This window comes from Cygnus atratus, chromosome 4, assembly GCF_013377495.2.
Source record: "Cygnus atratus isolate AKBS03 ecotype Queensland, Australia chromosome 4, CAtr_DNAZoo_HiC_assembly, whole genome shotgun sequence".
Classification (NCBI taxonomy): Eukaryota; Metazoa; Chordata; class Aves; order Anseriformes; family Anatidae; genus Cygnus; species Cygnus atratus.
The window spans coordinates 45,233,696-45,255,732 of NC_066365.1; the positions used below are offsets into that span (position 1 = coordinate 45,233,696).

The 22,037-nt window shown below is 44.6% G+C and overlaps 2 protein-coding genes across 19 annotated transcripts in view; both read right to left on the reverse strand.

The window, feature by feature from the left end:
- Positions 1–2,216, reverse strand: part of SEC31A (SEC31 homolog A, COPII coat complex component) — a 39,814-nt gene extending 37,598 nt beyond the window's left edge. For 12 of the 15 annotated variants that reach the window (XM_035555614.2, XM_050710684.1, XM_050710682.1 and 9 more), the window contains exons 1-3: positions 1,933–2,029; positions 1,540–1,622; positions 979–1,102 (exon numbers count right to left, since the gene is read on the reverse strand). In XM_035555614.2, the coding sequence (XP_035411507.1) occupies positions 979–1,102; positions 1,540–1,618 (203 nt within the window). In that variant the 5' untranslated portion in view covers positions 1,619–1,622; positions 1,933–2,029. Of the gene's footprint in view, positions 1–978; positions 1,103–1,539; positions 1,623–1,932 lie in introns of all 15 variants that reach the window. The other 3 variants (XM_035555575.2, XM_035555598.1, XM_035555566.1) reach the window with 1 other exon arrangement.
- A 441-nt stretch (positions 2,217–2,657) lies between these two features.
- LIN54 (lin-54 DREAM MuvB core complex component) overlaps positions 2,658–22,037 on the reverse strand; it is a 38,418-nt gene continuing 19,038 nt past the window's right edge. For 2 of the 4 annotated variants that reach the window (XM_050710565.1, XM_035553119.2), the window contains exons 3-14: positions 21,338–21,458; positions 18,525–18,670; positions 16,801–16,956; positions 14,218–14,434; positions 13,406–13,479; positions 13,057–13,254; positions 11,940–12,031; positions 10,532–10,603; positions 7,983–8,085; positions 7,546–7,683; positions 6,660–6,862; positions 2,658–6,202 (exon numbers count right to left, since the gene is read on the reverse strand). In XM_050710565.1, the coding sequence (XP_050566522.1) occupies positions 6,001–6,202; positions 6,660–6,862; positions 7,546–7,683; positions 7,983–8,085; positions 10,532–10,603; positions 11,940–12,031; positions 13,057–13,254; positions 13,406–13,479; positions 14,218–14,434; positions 16,801–16,956; positions 18,525–18,670; positions 21,338–21,458 (1,722 nt within the window). In that variant the 3' untranslated portion in view covers positions 2,658–6,000. The remainder of the gene's footprint in view (positions 6,203–6,659; positions 6,863–7,545; positions 7,684–7,982; positions 8,086–10,531; positions 10,604–11,939; positions 12,032–13,056; positions 13,255–13,405; positions 13,480–14,217; positions 14,435–16,800; positions 16,957–18,524; positions 18,671–21,337; positions 21,459–22,037) is intronic. The other 2 variants (XM_050710566.1, XM_050710567.1) reach the window with 2 other exon arrangements.

The window sequence follows — 22,037 nt, forward strand, 5'->3', positions numbered from 1 at the left end:
CAAGATAAAGAGTGGTTCTACAGAAGCAGCGTCACATTTTCCACAGGAGGACAGTTAACAAAACTTCTTGCTGAATTCATCTTTTCTGGATTTGTTCGCCCAGCCATTTTCATTTGCTGTACACCAAAATGTAACCTGACATATACCTTGTAAGCCAAGATATGGGTTGTTGTCTTAAAAAAAAAAAAAAAAAAAAGACGACAAAAACCTCCTTTGCAATGTTGCAATGTGTCTTCTGGGAGCAAAGTCAAACACTTGTGCTGTTCACCAAGAGAAGCACCTCTAAAGGAGCTCTACATCCTCCTGGCCATAGCAGGTGGGTTCTGAAAATCAGTAAAGAAAACACCACTTGGCAAGCTTTGACTAATTTCAGTCACATTTAAAGCAAGGGAGAAAAAATCCCAGGGGCTCAATGTCGTCATTCTGCCCTCAGTAGATCAGCAAGGAGCGTCAGCACCAGCTTTCCCACAGCTCAGGCATAAGGCAGTCCGGGCCTGTGCTGGCTGTTCCTTCCCCAGCCCTGCGTATCAGAAGAGAAACAACTGCAGGGCAGGGATTGTGAGCCACAGCAGCAGCCAGGGAAAGTGTTGCTGCAGGACTGACAGCGGCCCTACGCCTCATGCTTCCTCCTGCAAAAGCCACTGTAACTGTTACTTATCCGAATCTGGAGAACATCCTGAAATAGGGCCACAACCTTACCGTGTGCAAATGCAGCAGAGACCTCATTTCAATCCCTCCACATCTACTTAAAGGCAAGACCTAACTTCTAAGGCCCCAGGAAACTGCATTTAGTAAAAATCTCACAAAAGAATCTTAGATCTTTAGGCCTTGAAGTTACTGCTCAAGAATTGAAAATATAGCCCCACTTATGTGGCTGTAATGACGCCCTTCAGCAGAGCTTCTGTCCTCAGCAACCGCAGCCAAACCCCACGCACCAGCCCTTCAGCGCAAACCATGTGCGACAACCCCGCCGCTCACCTGTGAGAGGAGGAGAAGGTGGCACAGGACTTCATATCCAGCGAAGGGTCTGCTAAGTCCAGCTCGAATATTTCCAGGGAAGCACTCGTACTGAAGGTTGCATCCAGCTGCTGGGCCGATGTACCTGCAAAGGAGCGGGCTCATCAGTGAGATAAAGATGCTATGCAGAAGAGCAGCTCCAAAAGCAGCGTTAAAAAAATCACGCTTGCAAAAAGGGCCCTGAGAAGCAGTCAGACTTCTGTTTGAGTTACTTAGACTTCTATATAATTCTCTTCTCTACGGTTGCCTTCAGTGGGTTTTTTATCCAGCACGAATAGAAAAAGCTTTGGGAGAACGTTCATCTTTCCCTGAGGACGGACAGAAACCCACGGCAAGCGGCAGATAAGCAACAAGGGGTAGTGTCCCAGCAACTAGGGTTGCTACCACCTTACCCTGGCACAAAGGAGAGGAAACTCGTTGTCGCCTACAGATCGCCTCCCAGAAACGAGCTAACTGCTACACCTTCCAATTATAAGCATTTTACAGTTGGAGGCCCGCTAACACCAGCTTCATGAAACTCACCCGTGGCCAGATAAATGGGGTGCTGCTCGGCAGGGCTCCATGCCTGCATGGCAGTGCGGTCAACCTCCTTCAGCTTCATTTTGCTGGAAAAAAAAAAATAAAAATGAAAAGATAAAGATTAAGCGGAGGAGGGCGCTGACAGCGGTTGCGTTATTGGACGCCAGGAGTTGGTCTCTTTAGGGGACGGGAGGAAAAGGGTGTTCGTGGCGGGGTGATGCTTAAAAAAAGGGGAAAACGGGGTGTTTGTGGGAGATGAATAAAGAGGAGCAAAGCCTGAAGGCACCCCAAAAAGAGGGGTATAACGGGGAGGAAAGCCCCGCCGCCCCAGGCGTGATTTCCGAGGGGGATCTGGGGTAAAAAAAAGGGGAAAATGGGGGCCGTGCCGGCTCTCACCCGTCCCGGGCCCGCTCCAACGTGGCAGCCCCGGCACCGCCTCCCGTTTCCGGGCGCTGCCGGCGCCTTCCGGGCGGCGACCGGGGGGGCTCCGCCTCTGCTCCCGCGGGGACCGGGCTCCTCCTTCAGCCGGGGCCTGGCGACAAGGGACAAGGGGGCGTCAGCGAGGGGCGCGGAAGGGGGGGGGGGGGGGGGGCACGGGGTGAGGGGAGCCGCCGTCCTCAGCTCGACAGCGGTCGTCACGGCGTGTCGGGATGTGAACAGCAGTGAGGCTCATCATCGGACAGCGGCTCGGAGGAATTAGGTTTCTTTATTGGGTTTTAGCGGGGTGTTTGTGAACCTTTTCGCACCCCGCAGCGCGGCGCGACTCGGGCCCATGGCGCCGCCCGCCCCTCACCGCGGCTCGGCGGGAAAGAGATCGGCTCCCTCCCGCCCCGCTATATATAGGGAGGGGGGGCCGCGCCGCTATTGGCTGCCGCGAGCAGCGCTCGCCATTGGTCGCCCAGCGGCCCTGCGGATTGGCCCCCGCTCTGGCTCCGCGCCGCCTTCCCTCCCTCCTCCAACGGGCGGGCGGCGGCTGCTGAGTGAAGGCCCGTCAGCCAATAGCAAAGAGGGGCGCGGGGGCGGGCGCGCGGGGCCGGCCAACGGTCTGGGGCGGCCGCGAGGAGGGAAGGGCGGGAGCGCGGGCTGCGCTTCCGCCGGCGGCACGGCGCGGGGCCCAGCCGCGCCCGGGGGCGGGTTCGCGCAGCCGGGGCAGGCCCGGGGGAACGCTCGGCGGCCGGACGGGGCGGCTGGGACGCCGCGAGCACCCACCCTGCGTCACCCCCGCCCAGCTGCGAAGGAGAAAGCTGAACGGAGCAATGGGACGCGCGAAAACGAAAGCGGTTCTCACTCGGCAGGAGAAAACCCGCAGGCTCTCCTAGCTGGCTCGTATTCCGCAGCGGAACCCAGCAAGGTGCCATCGCAAGGCTGGGGCACGCGCTTCCTCCCCAGAGAGGCCGAAGGACGCCCCAAACTGCACATCAGAACGGTGCCTCGTGTCCTGCTAACAAGCAGCCAAAGGCCCCCCAAAAAGATTTACCTGCGAGTTTGGCCCAGGCCCTGCAACCAGATCTGCATGGCACCCGGCTGGCCCCAAGGACGCGGCAGACAGGCTCAGTGGTCCGGCCTTGCGGATTTCTCTTTGCTCAACTCTTGTCCTGCAAACGCTACGTTTTTTCATCAAAGTTTTTCTTATTGTTTATTTTTTTTAATTAAAAAAAAAAAAAGACATCAAAATACGCTAACAACCAAGAGTTTCTCTCTGGTAGGATTCGATCGCATATTGGGAAGTCAAGCCAGTACCTGCGTCGCAAGAGAGCCTCGTGATAACAGACGTATCGATTTTGATACTTCAGTGCAGTTCTTTAGTATATATTTGTCAGTGCTGAAGGAAAGGAGTACAAAAAAGTGTTTACAGAATAGTATAAATGTTTATTTTTCTTTGTGATTTATCTGACTGTTTTATTTTTACAATATAGAAAAGTGTATTCTTTGAATAGGTCTAGTAAATATAAATTTAATTTTTCTACTTTCAGATGTAAACAGAACTAGAAAATGAACCCTTGCCCCGTTCCCAATTATTTTTATGTAACTGGATGGGCTTGACTGTAAATCTTGTCCAGCAGTTTGATTCAAATGGCTAAGGAAGTACAAAACCCAATCCATACGTATCACACCAGGGAGAGGGGAGAGAGGAATCCCAGCTTAATATTGGAGAAAGCTTGTTCAAAGTAAAACCAAAAAAACTAAGAGCATTTGATTGCACCTTCAAAGTCTTTACAAGTAAAATATTCTCAAGCAATGCCATCATACATAATTACAACTGTAATCTAAATTTCACAAGTGTTTCTGCACACTGTATATAAATACACATCACAAAAGGTGCAATTCAGAGTAAGACACAGAATATATACAAAATTAACATGGATTGAAGTCTAAACAAAAGAAGGCATATTGCAATCTGTTTAAAAAATAATGTACGTAGTTATTACTTTATTCACTTACACTAATTTACATTTATACAAATCTTACTGGACATACTATGTTAGCTCACTAGAAGTAAACTGAGTATCTGCCCTATCTACATGTAAAGTTACTGTACTGACTTTTAATAAACCCAAGTCTTAATTACGGAAAGAAAGTAGTTACTTACATGAGCCATGGATTCCTTTCTCAGAGATTTGCACTATCAGACTTGCGGTTTATGCTGAGGGAGATGCTTCCACCAGGCAGAGCCCTTCAGACGGTGACCAGCAGGACACCAAACTGGCCCACCTCCCAGGGCCTTCATGCTCCCGAGCCATCCTGGGGAGGGGGGCACAAGGAAGCATGGAGGACAAAGGGCCTTTTGCTCACCACGCAGGGCCACAGGGCGAAGACAGGGAGCAGAAGCCTCTTCCTGTCCTATTGCCATCAAACACACCTGTAGGTGCTCGGCTCTGCTGCGCGTTTGCCTGGCCCCTATCTTTTCCCAGCTTATCCCCGCCAGAAAACCTCGAGGAAGAGCTCTGCCACATCTCCGTGTTTACAGTTTTACATGAAGAATGCAAAATCCTTTTTGGAAAAAAAAGAAAAGCCATCTTGTTCAGGCAGCAATGAGACAGTTATTAAAATTGTTATTGACATTCACATTAGGTAAGTAACCTACCACATTGGTAGGTTTTTGCAAATGTATTCTACTATCAGAAACGTGATCTGAGATGGCCTGTAACAAATACTGAAGAAAATCCCCTGCTCCAATCTACACAGAGCTCTAAGGTGATTTGTGTGTCATGTTGGTATATTTTCCTCCTTTTTGGATCAAAGGGTCCATAGATCTATTTTGGCAGCAACCTTGATTCTGCGCTAGCATCCTCCCCCAATCACAGCACTCTCTGTCATTCTAAACAACACTTAAAAACCCCTTACGCCAAATAAACCACCAAGATACTGAGAAGCAGCATCATGGAAACACATAACCAGGCTGAATGTAACCTCCACCTGTGGTCACAGGTCAGTTAAAAGCCAGATTGTCTCAAGTCCTCATTAAGACAACTGTGGCTCCATGGTCTCCCGTGACCTCAGCTTCTCGGGCTTAAACACTTCTCCAGGGCAACAGCTTCACCCTAGAAAACACAACGGACTGCACATCCCTACCTGCAGCGAGGGATTAGGCTCCTGCAGGCCTCTGAACACAGAGCTTCACCCAAGCAACAGCACCTACCTCCTGCAGTCAGCTAACACCATACGCTGGGCAGACAGCTTGGCACTGTGGCACAGCTGCTCTTCCTCACTTTCAAGAGCAGGCCACCGTCAGCCTCTGAGTTCCACCTTAAAATACACCTGAGCCCTCATCCATGATCATATAAAAAATTCCCACTTATCCAGTTTGCCTCCAAATTCCTTGGGGTCTGCTCAAGCGAGATTCTCAACCACTTGTCCAACACTAGACCTGCAAGCAATCCCCGTGTACTCGCCTGCATATTTCACGCTGCTCTGTGCACTGAAGAAGCACGCTGTGTTACGTCCCACATATGGGTACCACCTTCCATTTAGATGCTCGTTTCCAGACGTTGCCTTTTAGAACTAACTTCGACACACAGATACCTCTTCATTATGAGCCTGTTGCCAAAAGCGTCATCTGGTTCTTGCCATCATCTGCATTTTCCTGTACACACAAAGCAATGCAACTCCATATACTGTAAATAATATATATTATAATCATTTATATATGCCCTTCAGGCAATTATTTTGAGGGAAAGGGGAGAAAACAGCTATTTTTTTTTCCCTTAAGAAACCCACGTTAAAAGCTGTACATCAGGAAGAAAAATTGACCTTTAGGCATCATCTTACATAGAAGAGGATTTAGTTAAGATTTAAAAGGCTCTAAATCTTGATATAAAATATTTTCTTGTTTCATCTTCCGCAAATCAATTTAAAACAAGCACCAAATTAACGAGTATTATTAAATCCTCTATGCCAAACCAAAGTGTCCCTGTGCCTTAAGTGTTCTGTTCAGTCCACTTCATTGTGGCTCTTGTGCACGCGTCAGCAGTTCATGGCACAAGGGTCACTTTTGGACTTGCCCGCAGAGTTAATCACTCTCATCAAACAGCGTCCAAACTCCTCCAGGATCATGCGCTCTGCCGCAGCTTTCGACTTGCCCAACTTCTCGGCTTGCTCAGCCTGCGCGAGAAGGCATTCGCAAGTTGCATCGGCCACCTCCTTGGTTACAAACGTAAAGGGCAGCCTGAAACAAACAGAAAACCAAAGAACCCACTCACTCCAACAGGCAGCGAACAAGCCACAGCAGCAGTCAAATGAACAGACAGGCCGTTGTGTTTAGTGCCCGTCTCCACTGAGAAACATGGCAAAGCCCATTTTGACCTGCCCAGGTACACAGAACAATTCTCCAGCTTTCAGTGTAAGGGCGGCTCAAGGTTTACAACCACTCAGTAAACGCGACATGCATACTTCATGGCTCCTGGCAGCACATGGGCAACCATGCTTAGTTACACGCTCGAACATAGCCAAATGTGGCACACTAGATTTACAGGAAACAAAGTTGTGTGAACAAAACGCTCCAGTCACCCGAGTGCTCCTGGTCCTACAGCTTAGGTAACATTCAAAGATGACAGGGATGTATCTGTTGCATATCCAAAAAAGCACATTAGAACCAGGCAAAACCGCGAGCTGCGTTAACTTACTTCCCCCCACCACTGCTGAGTGCTGGTGTTGGCCTTGTTAGGAGATCTGAGATCTGGGAAGATAACTTGGTCTTCGCAGCCGTCTGCTGCTGGACCCTAACTTCGGCAGCATCCGCTAAATGCATCAATGTCTTTCGCTCTGGGCTTTCTTCAAAATTTTTGCAGCCAATGCATTTGCATATGGAAGAACACATGATTTTTGCCTGAAAGAAACAAACGGAACGTGAGAAGCCTGTCGCAGCTTTTACACCCTTAAGGACCACCCACAGGGGAAAGGTGATCTTGTTTTAGTCTGTTTGCAATTAGCCACTAGCAGAAATCCTCAGGTAGTCGTCCTCTCTTTAAATTCAAGGTGAGATGCCTTCCCAGAATTTATACTTGAATCCAGTGCAAATGAACAGTATCCCACTCATGCCCTTCTTTCCCAATCTGCTGTTTTCAGCAGAATTTAAGCGTTTAAACTATGAGACAGGTCAGTCTGCCACCGTCTCTGCATCCATAGAGCGATCAGTTATCTGATGCAACACAAACTTTTGCCTTTGGCTTCCACGCACATGTTCCATCCCGGAGTGTCTCTGCAATGCTGCAATAACTACTTGAGCTCCTAGGGACGCGATGCAGTAGGTTTCTTTTGAAAATATTGCTCTTCAGTAAAGGAGAGCTCCAAGCCTGAGTTCAGTTATTACATGTTTTAAAATTAAACTCAGATGATAGAAGTGATCAATCTGGCAAAACACATGGCTTTCTACATGTAAACTGCTGGAAGAAAAGATAGACCTAAAACTATTATTGCAACATGAAAAACAGCAAAAGACAAAGCGCAGCAGCAAAACCGCAGCACTGAAAGGAAAAAGCAGCATCTTTAAGATAAGAGAATACTTCTTACCTCGTAACATTCACAGTAGTTTTTGAGACATCCGGAGCGTTTACAGTTACACCCTTTGCTGTGTCGCCGATCTGATTCTCCTTCCTTTCCTTTACCTATTTTGGGCTTGAAGGCTTCAGGGTTTCTGTCAAGGCAGGCCTGTCAAGGCAGATCCAAAGGGTCAGACAATGCATGCAGGGAGTAGAAATTACAGATGCAACGCAACAGCTTACATCTTGCACAGGTGGGAGACCAGGGTGTTACACACCCACCCGGCCCCATGCCGTGGCTTCGGAAGACACCAGCTACTTCTTTCACTCCAGCTATCTTTGAAGCAAACTAAAAGGCCTGCTGTCCAATCACGGCGCTACTCAGCAACACACCCAAATCTATATGAACAGGAACAGGCTCTTTCCTTCCATGACATCAGAAAGAGGAAAAAAAAAAAGACCCCTCACCTTTATTGCTTTTTGCCTATCATTTTCATGGTCCAGGTTGTTGTAACAGTTTGTACAGTTGCAGTTATTGCAGAATTCACCATTTGCAAAGCAATCGCAGTACCTGAAACGGAAGATAGACAAGGCATTTGTAAACATGACCGTTACCTTGGCATTACTACTGTTGGCAGCACCAGCCATTTCTAGTCTGGTGACCATGCATATGCACTGATGAACGCCTGAGTCACCCTATGCTGAGCTCCACATGGACAAGGTGTCTGTCTGAGCTGATATTCAGACAACTCAGGTCCTCAAAGCAGCACAAGAAGCTAAGAGGGCTTGGTTCCATGGCAGTCCTTGGGTGGTTATCCTCATAGGCAGTGCCTGACCCTGCTGGTTCAAGTTAGCTTTCAGGAGCTCTCATACAGTCAAAACGAAGAGCAACTGATTGCAACAGTAAGTTAACAGGCAACCTGATATCTCACAGGACTAACACAGCAAGGAACATTTTTGGTAGCTTTGCCCAGAAGCTATTGTCAGCTGTGAAGTAAGGCAGAGTTAAAGAAAGAATGAGAGAAAAGCAGGGATGGAAGAAGAGACTATGATTAACAAGTACATCTCAGACTTTGAAGCATGGGTAACTGGAAAGGATCTGAATGAGGATAAAACTGTCATTATTGGAGACTTTTTAAAGGGGAAAGGATGTGAATAAGAAGCAGCAAAATACCAACAGGAATAACCTACCGCATCACCTTTTCTCTTCTGCACCTGTGTTACCTCCCACCAAAACCAAGATCCCATCACCCTGTGGGTCTGATACATGGAAACACACCACATTCATCCTCAGCTCAGACATGATTTCACGCCATGAGAAACTCTGGCAGGTTCCAGTGCTCCCAGTACCACTTCCAACAATAGCTGATGGAAATTGCTGATCCTTTTCAGCTGATCTTCAAATACTATTGGGAATCTATGTTCATTTTTACGAGCCTAAATCCCTTGCCAAACTGACTTCCACTTCCTGTCATTTGCCTCGGGTAACACTGCAAGAACTAGATTAGGGCTGCCCTGGATGCCACTAGAACCCTCCATCTGGTCAAATTGCATTTTGGTGATTTTTAGCATCCTGAATGGTCCCAGGGATGAACTACATGAAATGCATTAACAACTTGTAATAGCTCTCCTTTCTCTCCTGCTTAAAATTCAGCATTGCAACGGTCCTAGATTTCAAAACAAACAGCACTGGCATGGCATCAATCCAGAGCATCACTGAGCAAATCATCTTGGAGTTTTCTTCTTTGTAGATGGGCTATGTAGCAATCTGCAACATTCATTTGGGAAAAGTAACTCCCCTTACAGACACATGAAGTATGACTACTGGTGAGAAAGCACCTTTGCCAGAACGAGTTAGCTGTTTGCTCTGCATCAATGCCTAGCCACTTAAAGATATAATTACAATAATGCACCAGAGCAGCACATTCCCAAACAGCATTCTAAAGGTGGCAGCACCTGTGGCAGCTAAACAGCATTCTTGCTGGTGCAAGACATGAGCAACAATGCCGTTATTCTCTCAGAGCTTCCAGAGCATTCAAGAGCCAAAGACTAAAATCTATGGGAAAACTCCAGGCATCTAACAGATATTTGGCACCATGAAGACAACACCTTATGTTGTAAGAGGAAAGAAAGGCTAAACAAAGGAACAGCTAGACATCTTCCTGTTTACCCTGTCTTCTCTGCAACAAGCAATTTTGAGACTAGACAGTATAGGGCATACCTCCCCACACAGGTGTGGGGTCTATTACATGAAAAGAGATCCAAACTGCAAAGTTCAAACACATTTCTTAACGAGGGTTCAGACACCACTTCATCATTTTGCCTTGGAGAAGCGCACCAATGATCTCCTCTTCGTTGAGTAACATTCCATGAAGCACAGACCAATTTTATTATCTCCTCCTGATATGGTCCAGAAATGCCTCAAGCAAATTCAGGATGTGGAAAGAACTTAAATTCCTCAACTTAAAATGCTTTTACGTCAAATTGTTACAAACACGCTCAATAAAACAGCAAAAGATTTCATGAAGATGATCGAGCCTTAGACCTAGCAGTTAAGAATCACTTGCCCATTCAAATGTTTAAAACAAACAAACCAACTATCCCTGCAACCCAACCCAACCAACCATAAAAAAGCGTAACAGCCCAATTTTGCTGAAGTACTTCATATAGCATAGCATTACTCAAGGGATTTGCAAAAGCATAGTAGATGCCCACTGATGATACTGTGGGATGTCATGTCACTCACAGCAATACTGCAACTCCAGCTGCTGAGTGGATTTGGCTCTACCACACACAAGGGCACATTATGAACCCTAACATTATGAAACGCTAGGGTCCATACAGCTCATGAGTTAAGTGAAGGCACATGCACTGTGACATCTCCACCAGTGTCACCAGCAGCTTTAAATGACAATCTAGACATAACATTTCTGACATGCTTAAAAACACTACTTTTTGATTCTTGGCATAAATATGGTGTCAAGGATAAGGCTTAGCAACAAACAAGATGTACTTACAATTTCAAACATAGAGACTTTGTACAATTGCAAGGCTTCCGGGGGCGATTTGCAGATTCAGAAGGAATAATTCTGTAGAGGGGGGAAAAATGCATCTATTTATACACTATTTATACATCTATTGCATCTATTGATACACAAAACGCATCTATTTATACACACACAGTTTTATTAGTTTCAGTTTCTTCCTATTTTAAATTCAAGTAAACGGTTGATGATGAAAATTCTGAAAAGTCTTTATGTTCCCTTGCCATTAGGTTCTTGGCTGATGTAAGTAACTATTATACATAGTGTATTTCCAACCCAGAAAAAGCTGGGTTATTTGTTGCAAATCTGTCTACATGTCTTAAGTAGAAATGAAGCTTAAAGCTAGAGGATGCACTACAACTGCAAATGGCAGTCAGAGAAAACTTCCCCAGAACCTGTCGTCACGCAAGCGGACTAGGTCCAAAAAAGGTTCGTAAATTAAGATCGTGCCTTTACCTTTGAACAGCAACAACAAAATTGACTAAACCTAGAACAATGGGCAAGCAAGCCAAAACACGGCATTCAGCTCAAAGATGAGTTTTATATCAAACACAGGCTTTAACTGCTCTTAAAAGCTAGGATTTTGTGTCACTAATCGCTTTTGATGAGATTCATTCCATCCCTATCCAGCAACTTCTGCACATAATACCAGAGAGATTAAATCAAACCCATTCATTTGGATAGCTGCATCTGGATTAAGGATTAGTTTGCATCACAGTTTAGGTTGCAGCAACAAAAAGCACCTTGGCGTATGCAATTTCCAACAAATAATAACGCAAAAGGACAGTGCAGAACAGCTAAAAGCTGGCTGGGTCAATGCAGGGAAAATATCCCACGTTAGCTGTTATTTTCATCTTTAAAGTGAAAATACAATATTGAAAACAAACAAACAAACAAACAAACCAAAGCCTCTTATTATGAACCATTTTGGGCTTGAGATGCATTTTGAGGCTTGGTTGGATTTGTTTGTGCTTAGCATCTTGCTCCTGTATCGACCAGTACCTCTTTCCAGCAATGTGGAAAAATAGCTCAAGCCTGTATCTCTCAGGCTCTGATGCAAAATGAAGCACAAACATCAACAAAATTTCAGGTCAACTTTCTGCCATAGGAATTGAAAACAAAAACAAAGATGGTGGAGGGGGCTACAATAGCTTTGATCAGGAGGGTAGTTCAGTTATTAGTTAGATGCATGTCCTTTAGTCAGAATTATTAACCTCAACACAGTATACTTGATGTCCTTAGAAATCCCACAAAACCCAACATCTGAGTCCCCGCCTTTATTTATAATAGTACTGAAAAAAGTCTGTAAATTCATCAGCCTATACCGCAGGTTTGCTGTCCTTATTTTTTTTTTTCCCAACTCTCTTTGCAAAATACTCACCCATTAAACGGTAGCCGTGCTTGGGACTGAATACTAGATGTCCCTGTGAAGCCAGTGTTGCTTGCAATAGATACGTATGACGACTGCTGTAACTAACAAAACAAAAAGGTAATGTGTAACATGAAATAAATTAAAGCATGCTCAAGAGGACTTGTACAAAGTATTTTAATTAGCTTTCCAGATACTGTTATAAAAAATAATATGCTTGCAAGCACAGATTTAGAAATTCGCAGAACTTGGACCAGGAAATAAGCTCAAGTCTTTGTATTTAACAAAACCCCAGTATTTTAGATGATATTTTTGTTCTTTAACAGTGTCTACAGACATACGGATAACACAGACTACAAACAAATGTTCAGACCACAAACAGTTCTAGCTCCTGAAAACACACATCTCACTCTTGTTTTCTTAAGCATCCCTGACCGCCAACGGATCAGGATCACTTTCTGCACAAACGACTTCAGTAGCCCCTTTCACCTACAAGCCCCTTACTACTTAACTAAAACGAAATTATTTACATCCCGACTTTTCTTTTTATCTGGACCCACACATTGCTTTTCATATTAAGTAAAAGGAACCACCCCTAAGAACCTGCTAGGTGACACTGTTTTGGGCTACCTTTTTTCTTCTACCTACACACAGCTCTTTTCTCCTGCTAAGATAGGTTTTGAAGACAGACTGGCACTTAAGACGTGGACCTACGGTGGACAGCCTGAAGGAGACAGGTTGTGTCTAGAACACCAAATATCTGAGTAGTTTTCCAAAAAAACTGTATTCTTCACTTTAAGAGAACATTTGGGCAAATGCACAGGAAGGATGCAATACAAGTGTTTTTAGGGACAAAGAGCAGCTTCAACAAAACCAAAAGGGATCCAAAGAATAAGGTTGATACTGGTGATGCCACAGGCTGACTGAATTCTTGTCTGAACAGACTGGCTAGTCAGCTTTCAGCAGGTGGTTTCATTTATTCTCCTTTTCATTCTCAGCATTGGCCAGATTTTGACAAAGCGTACAACTAACCCCTACACCTTGGCTGGGGAGCAAGGACTTCTAACTGGAAGGCAATATGTTCCATAACAGCACTACTTTCTTACTTATCTCTGGGTTAAGACTGTACCTGTGTGACATACTGAGCTGGAAGGACTGCATAGCCGACGTTTCCTGTGCCAGGTGCTGGTGCCAGGACAGTGCCTGGGGGAAGGTTGGTGAGGTTGGGCTGTATCTGTGGCAGTGGAGTGGCTGGCATAATAAGTCTTTGTTGGGGCTGACTGGTAGTGACTATCTGGGAAGTTGGGTTGATTGGTTTGGGCACCACCTGGAAAGAAAGTCTTGATGAAATCTTGCCCCCCCCTTCTTTTTTTTGTTCAGAATGCACTTCTATTAATAGAACATTTCACGATGGTGCTGAAATTGGACTTTTTCATCCAGCTGACAAGCCAGTAATATGCCTTTTACATTCAGCTTACCTGTTTCACAGTCTGGGCCGGCACTATGGGAACAGACATCCGCACCGGGGTCGCATTCACCACCACTGGCTTTGCTGCAATCAAGACACAACATTACATTAACACGCATTATTCACTCAGCACAGAGTTGAGTCAAGACTTTCATATGCAGAGAATCCAAGGGCACCGAATACCGCAACTACGCTGAGAGTAACTGACCAAACTCCTAACAGGCAACACTTATGCCAAACCACCTACATGAACAGTTATGTGCACAAGAGTGCAGGCATATGTTTAGCAGCTATGGTTTAAAAATCACTTTGGGTGCAGAGCCCCTCTGGACACTCAATTTTTTTTTGCCAAGAGGACACTAAAATACTACAGCTTGGTTTCAGATCGTTGATTCCGTCACAGTTCCAGAAAGCATGGACAGGAACCATCAGAAACATTTGGCACTTCTAATGCATTTTATATTGAAGGATCTTCACGTTGCAGTAGTTTTGTCAAGATGTACGTGGGCTCTCATGACTTCCCACTTCTCATACTGAGAAACTGGGACTTGCCACAAGTCACCCCCATGCTGGTAAGCTAGGTGAAAGCAACAGAAAATGCTGCAGGGATTCAGGCCCAACGACAAAACCATTTGACACAGAGGAGCATTTCCACATACAAACCTGAGGTAGCAGGAGAACACAAAACCTTTCAAAACCTACCACAAACTCGGATACATCTGGCAGTCTTGAAAATTTCTATTATGTACCTATTTAAATCCTCAAAAACCAAACAAAGGATTAAAAACTTAGTTCAGACACCACATCAGCACCAGCACTTACCCTGTTGGAGAGGCTGTGTATTTGTACTGGGATTTTGACTGGCCGACTGGGTTGAACTATTGGCTGTTGTGGCAGTAACGAGTCTGACGTAATGGAACTTGCTTCCAGGTACCTGAATCTGCTGAACATTGGGTGCAGTTGCCAAGGGAATAATTGTCTTAAATTGAGATGTACCCACTCCTCCTACAGTAATGGTCTGCACTGCTGATTTCACAGCCTATTAAGCCAATACAGAGAGCATAAAGTTACTTTTACAAAGGCAGAAAGAACAGCAGCATGCCTATTCCTCCATGCGTTAGTGAGGAACTCTTTGATCCATGAGCATCCATGAGAAGTCAGTCAGTTATCCCCATTTTTTGCTTTCCAGAGTAAAAAAGAGACGCAAACGGATACAACGCCAGCCAAAGCTTGGTGCAAAGCAAACTCTGTTCTGTTTTCAATTCTTTACAGCAAACTCCCGAGTAAACTAATATTTGAAAGAGCAGGATGACTCAGTCTGCTTCCCAAGATACAGTGTATGCCAAATTAGACTTCAGCTGACTAAGGAGAACATTGCTCACTTTGTATTCAAAATCAAGCTGAGGACAAAACTAAAAATATTCTTATTAATAAAAACACGCAGTAAGAACTCCTTGCAGAACTGTTTGTGCTGGACTGCAGCACGATTAATCTGTGTGTACAGATACATCCTGTTGGACACAGTTTATGATGAACACACACAAGTCACTGCGCAGCCCTCGAGGTGCAAATGGAACAGAATCCATAAACTGATCGCTGAAGAGATGACAAAGTGGGCAGGCTGTGAAATGAGAGAAGCAAGAACAATGAACCGCAGCAAAACAAATTTACTAAATAATAAATGCCAAAAGGAGAAAGAAGTGGATTTTGGCAGACCTGTGCTGCCGCACAGCTGGGGTAGCAGTACATCTCAAATTCACAATACTTCAGCTTTGCAATTTCTCTCAAACAACAAACTGATAACAAGTCCATGTCTGTTATTTTTATAAACATCCATAACTGTATGGGCTTGATAGCAGCCCTTCTACCATCCTTTCTGATGACCTCAAATGCGAGTTTATTCCTCTTCTTTCTCCTTTTATCCGACTTCTTTTGGAGTTCAGCTTTTTATTCTCAGAATCTTTTAAAACTGATATTAAATCTATCATGTACATTTGAACTAAGTTCTAACGTTAAATTTAATTGATACAGTGATATGACTTGATATAACATTTTCCTAGCTTCCCAGCTTCGAGCACCTACAAGAATGAAATCTCATTTCACACACACTTGACTGGAAATATAAGCTCACTCTTTTATGCAAGTTTTTCCCTGGGATAACCTTTTTTTTTTTTTTTTTTCCTAAATAAATATATCGAAACCTCAGGAACTCAGACCAATTGGAAACAAACACTGTTTGCAAGCACACTCACAGCGACACTCACAAGGAAACCAGCTTGGGCAAAGCTCCCTCTAGCACATGAATTTCTGACTGCTGTCCAAAGACAACCTGGAAAACTGTAAAATTTAAGTGACAGCTCTTCAAAGGGTATCTTCTCGAGCCCTGTCATGACAAGGGAAACCCTTGTGTTGTTTCAGATAGCTTTTGATCAGATCTCAATATACCTACTACCCAGGAATCTCAGTTCTGTCACTTCGAGTGCTTGCATTAGAATGATTTCATATTTAAAAAAACATTTAAACAGACAATCTTGCCAGGTTTACTCCGAAATATCAAATCATGCTGGTGCCTATGTCTCCTTATCACCATTCCCATTATCACATGCCATGCTAAGACAAGACTGGTAAAATCTCTCTGAGCCTCTGGCCTTTTGCAATGCGTGCTACTGTGTCCACTACCTGAGCTATGTCCACCTTGCTCGTTTACACTCATACACATTCCTGTGTATTTACCAAAACAGGAATAGAGAGATTCCGATAGAAAAAGATTCCCCTAAGATAAAAAAGGAGGGATAAAATAAGAACTGTAGTTTGATAGACTACTCAGTTCTGTCTCGTCTTCCATTAATGGAAGGCAACTTATCCAAGCTCATAGGGAGAACCTTAAAATTTTTCTAGAAATGAGACAGATGGAATTATTGACTTAAATTGTGTAGGTCTCAGACCACAGTGTCTTGGTTATGCAGACCTTTACCACAAGAATATGAACTCCATTGTTGCAAGCCTCAGAAACACCCAGGAAGCAGCCCTAGTTAGTGGTATACAAACAGTGTTCATTGGTGGAAAGGAACCAACCACTCCAGGAATTCTTCCTACCGGCACAGGGTGCCTTTCAGATGACTTGGGAGATTTAATACGCAGAGACGAGAACATGGCCCAAGTGGGGCTTCTCCAGCTTGGGCACCTGCTGTCTAAGTGCGCGTGCCCTTGAGTGTGCTGCCAATAGTTGGCAGCCCTCCATGGGAGGAGCGCCTGCTCCTCCGGGCAATGCTTCTGCCAACCCTTAAGCAAACGCTGCTACAAGAACACCTTGGGACTGCCAGTTTGCAGTTCAGCACCCTAGATTCTCATGAGCATGAGATGAGACGCAGACACGCTAGAAATTAAACGAAAGTCAGTCTGTACCTGCGCGGTTGTGTGGTTGACTATGGCCTTCCCAGGGGAGGAGGGTGCTGACTGCTGCACTGTGAGGATCTGCTGTCCTAACGCTACATTCAGTGGGACGCCCACCGTCTTCTGGGGGGAGTTGGGAGGCTGGGAGGCCACTGACACCACTGTTAGCTGCTTGGCAAAACAAAGAAGCAGTTTAAATCTCTGAGCAGCATGCAAGACCCTGTACATAAACGTCCCCCTCCTCGTGAGGGAGGTACAGTTCTCCCACAGTAGCTCAAGTTCTCCCTGCGAACAAGGGCGCTGTATTCAGTCACAACTCACACGGCCTGACTGTGCAAGCACAGCACGTAGATATGTTAGAAACTTCAAGGCATTGCCGGTTTCCAGCACAGAAAGTCCCATGCAGACAGCTAGCACTGCTTCTCTTTTCCTTACGCCCCCAAACTCTGCACACTCAGCCTGAGCATTGTCAGCACAGATTTCTGAGTAACAGCTTTCTAATCAGCACCATGACTGTTTCATGATAAAGGGAAGCTTTAGAGGAGGGTAGTGGAAAGGAAAACCAATCTCAGTTTATGCTATTAATTCAGCCAAAACATAAGAGCTTCATAAGTATTTTTCAACTTTATTTCATTTTTTTTCTTTCCGATATTTTTTACTTTCTGACTCCTGTAACGATCCAGTTTTCTGACCAGATTTCTGCAGAGCGCATCATTTGAATACTCTGTTCTAAACACCCACAACCCTTCCAAGGTCAGTTTTCAACTTGTTTTTAAAATTCCCACTTCAAGTTTTAACAAAAAGAAACCCAGCTTTTGAAACCATTTGTTTTTAAAAGATACTTAGAATTATTTATCTACAGTAAACTCAAGAGGTAGCGCAAAGTCTTTTCACTCCCACTCATCTATTAATTTTTATTATAAGAATAATATTTATTATTATATATTATTATACAGCTTCCCTGCAATGCTTTTCCCAGCAATATTTCTGAAACACAAATCCTCTGCTGTTTGTCTAACTCTCCGTAGCTAAAAGCACATCCAAAATAAGAAAATCTTAATTCTTGTGCTAGTTTTCATACCTGCTACTTAGTTTGCATGCATTATACATCTTGGTTCCCCTCCCTAACAATCATCCTTTCTCCAGTAATATTCCTATTCTCAAGGCAATTTTAATCAGGTCTAAAATCCCAGCTTTGCCGTGATGCTTGTCCGCATTGCATGAGTTATCTTCCTATCAATTGCCTGCCTGTGCCAATCTCCAGTTCTATCAAGGATCATTGCCAATCTCATTTATGTCAGACAAGATTAGAGAAGACTAAATTATCTATGCAGCACCAGGCAACAGTTAGTAAATGTTAACCTATTAACATAACCAAGGTCTCCCCTCTTAAACAGCCTGTTGAATTTTTATGAATGCATTTAAAGACAAAAAAAGGGATTATGTGAGCGCTTGGCTAGGGGAGAACGGCTGCTCTGGGAATGGATGCTGAGGGAATGGCAAGAAGTGACAGGAATGGGAAATTAACGCAGTACCGCGTATTTACTTAAAACCACATTAAAGGAGACGGCTGAAAAACCTAGTGTAGGCCATTAACGCAGAGCGTAGTGCCACGCAACAGAGACTCTGGAGTGGCACGATCACAGACAGCTCGTAGCCAAGACTCAAACACAGAGCTCCATTCAGATCACTTTGCAGCAAGGATGGGAGGGCTGCAGCCAGAATGGGGTCCTTACCTTATTGGGGGATTTGAGTGGTGAGATAGCTATTTTATTCGGTGTCTGTTGTGTTGTTGTACTCAAAGAGGATCCAATAACTCCAGTCTCAGAGATCGTTATTGTCTTTGGTGGTGTTCCTGGAGCAGACTGCGAAAGAACCCTGCCTATAATCAACAAAGACACGGTCAGCTTCAGTATCCCCTTTTAGAACTTGTAAAGCTCAAGTTTTCCCTGGTTAGCACGCTGTTGATCCTTGCCTCTGAGGGTACCTTACCTATCAGGAAGGACAGTGGAATTCTGTAACTTTGATTCAGAAAGAAAGCAGAAACAATCTGTGTTACTACAAACGAAGAAACAGTTTTCTCAGGCTTAATAAAACTGACATTTACTTTGAGCTTTCTGAGGCATCCAGCTGGTAACTCTTGAAAGCCAGCACAGCGTCCCCAGGCATGCATCCCTCCAATACACCTGCGCTGCACACAAACACTCAGCCAGCTGGCAGCATGCTACCAAGTCCCTGGGCTGCTGCCAGTGTACAGAAAAACTGTGAATTGGGAAGGGGTGGAGGGGCACTTCCCTTTAATACTCTGCCAGCAGAAACGAGCTCTACGACAGTGACCACCAAAAAGGCGCTTGGTGTCTCTCTACATTCAACTTGGACTTTTTTTCATTCTGTTTGTGCTGGTGGTTGGCTTTTTCACTGCCTAACACAATATACGATACTCCTGCGAAAATATGCATGGAGGTTTAACTCCCCATACAATCTGCTTTTGCAATAGCAAAGAAGCTTAAACATCAAAAACAGCAGCTCCAAATCACAAAATCAGCCTCATGAATACTGCAAAAACTGCAAGAGCAGAAAATAGATCTTTTTTCATACTTTTAAGCTGCTTTCCTAAGAGTGTTTGACCACTGAGCCTTCCTCTGCTGCACTTTGGCGCAGTTGTGTGTTTCTGTCACAGCCTCTCTCTCAGCAATTCTCTCATATTATATATATCAAAATATAAGAAAAAGCAGTGTAACTTTGCCATCCAAAACCAACTGGTGACATGAAAATTGGGTCAACTGCAACTAACATGATCAAGCACCATCCACATAGAAAGCTGCCCTCCTCTGAGGTCTACGTGCTCTGAGATAACCCTCACTTGTGTGCAGCCTAAATAATAGCACGCTTGGTTGCTAAAGCCACATGCAACCCGAAAATGTCGCTATCTGTGGGAATTTTACCATCTTCAGTATTCAGTGTTGCTAGTTTTGTTTTTTCCTGGTGATAGCTTTCCCTTTCTCACTGCATCCCCTCTGCGCTCCTTGGCATCAGCTTCCTAAACAGAATCTGGCTGCTTATATTGTCAATCCTTGCAAAATTACAACTGGCACCTCAGTTTTCAGAAATGTCCAGGCAATTACAAGTATCTATCGGATTGAGAAAAACACACACACACAATCTAAACAGAACACACATGTGCTACACCTTCCCTAAAGCAATACCAACCTCTCTCAGCTGGTAAGCTGTACTGGCGGTTTGGGGTTGCGAGAGGAAAGGAAGATGTTTAGGAAGATTTCACTTAGACAAGCATCTTCACCTCGCCAGCTCAGGGAAAAGTACTTGCTATTCTCCAGCTTATTGATTGAAAAGCTGGAAGCTTATTTCTTTAATAACACATTTGCTAGTCAATATGACGCAGATCTGTTGTGACCTGCACGTTTCTTTTCACTCTGGAGGCAGCAAGCTTTAGAAATCTAATGGAACAAAAAACTCTTGCAAAAACTATTTCTGTTGTGGTTCTTTAACTGTTTGTCAGTTTTCACGTACTGCCAAATGAGAAGGTAACGCCTCTTGAAGTGGCTTGTTTGTTTTTGAAACACACAAAAACCTTAGTTCAGATGCATATGCACAACTTTTTGCAACTAGCACAAGTCCTGGTTCCGTAAGGACTTAACACATTCATATGTGGAAAATATTTTAGGCCTGCTGGGAGGGGGTCAGTCTGGAAACAGACAGACATCCTTCAAAGCTCTGAAGGTGACTGGCTTTCTAGGTGCGTCCTTTGGAAATAATTTGCATGCCTTAAATGTTACTTGCATACAACTCCCCCCCCACCCCCAATCAAATGATTCAAGTCTAAGTCACCTAAATGAGCAAAGTGTAAGGTTACTGACCAGTACTGGGCCCCTCACTACAAGAAGGACATGGAGGTGCTCGAGCGAGTCCAGAGAAGGGCGACGAAGCTGGTGAGGGGTCTGGAGAACAAGTCTTACGAGGAGCGGCTGAGGGAGCTGGGACTGTTCAGCCTGGAGAAGAGGAGGCTCAGGGGCAACCTTATCGCTCTCTACAGGTACCTTAAAGGAGGCTGTAGCGAGGTGGGGGTTGGTCTATTCTCCCACGTGCCTGGTGACAGGACGAGGGGGAATGGGCTAAAGTTGCGCCAGGGGAGGTTTAGGTTGGATATTAGGAAGAACTTCTTTACTGAAAGGGTTGTTAGGCATTGGAATGGGCTGCCCAGGGAAGTGGTTGAGTCACCATCCCTGGAGGTCTTTAAAAGACGTTTAGATGTAGAGCTTAGTGATATGGTTTAGTGGAGGACTTGGTAGTGTTAGGTCAGAGGTTGAACTAGGTGATCTTGGAGGTCTCTTCCAACCTAAATGATTCTGTGATACATTTATCTGCTTCTACCTACATCAAAATCTTTGTTGATTTTTCCCCCAATTGCTTGAGGTGTTAAAACAGAAACTATAATAAAAATCAACACAGGAAAAAAAAACCCTACAATTGCCATCTCTTTGAATAACCTTAAAAAATCATAAAGCAAAACAAGTCAAGTAAGTACAACCTGCAATGACTGGTGACACTTGAGTGGTCTGCCCTGTAACGGCTTTGCTATTGATTGGTTTTGCAAAGATCAGCTTGGTGATCACTGGGCCAGAAGTTGGGGTTCGGGTCTTCTTCGCAATCTGAAAGACGGATAAAAAAATTCTCAAATAACTTGAGTGTTTTGGATCTAAACCATCATGTTAATGACATCATACAAGATAGAGTGCAATATTCACAGACAGAATAATTCATCATCTCACACTTTACCTCCATTTCTCACGTTGGAGAGAACTGGGTTATCATCTACGCCTCTTGAGAGAGCCAGCCACCAAAGCAGGACAGCCAAACCCCTCACAGCTATCTCATAAGATATCCCTGAACAAACATACCTAATTTTCAAGGCGCCTTATTATTGTCCTGAAAATATTTCTCACATGTGGCCTGCCTACGTAAAAAATATTCAAGTTAAAAGCCAAGTCTCAAAATTTCAAGTTTAAAAAAAAGTTACTTTTTCAGCCACCCAGGACATAAACTTGCTCCTTGAGTCACTTAAATGAGACTACTACAGCTCTGAAATGTTTCTTCACTGCTCTGAAACATTTCTTCACCTGTTCTGACACAGCAGCACACTCCTACCCTGCAAATGGGAAAAGAGAATGTGGATCATCAGCCCCTGAAATTTTTGGACATGGGCTAGCCAAAAGCAAATCAGTACATCC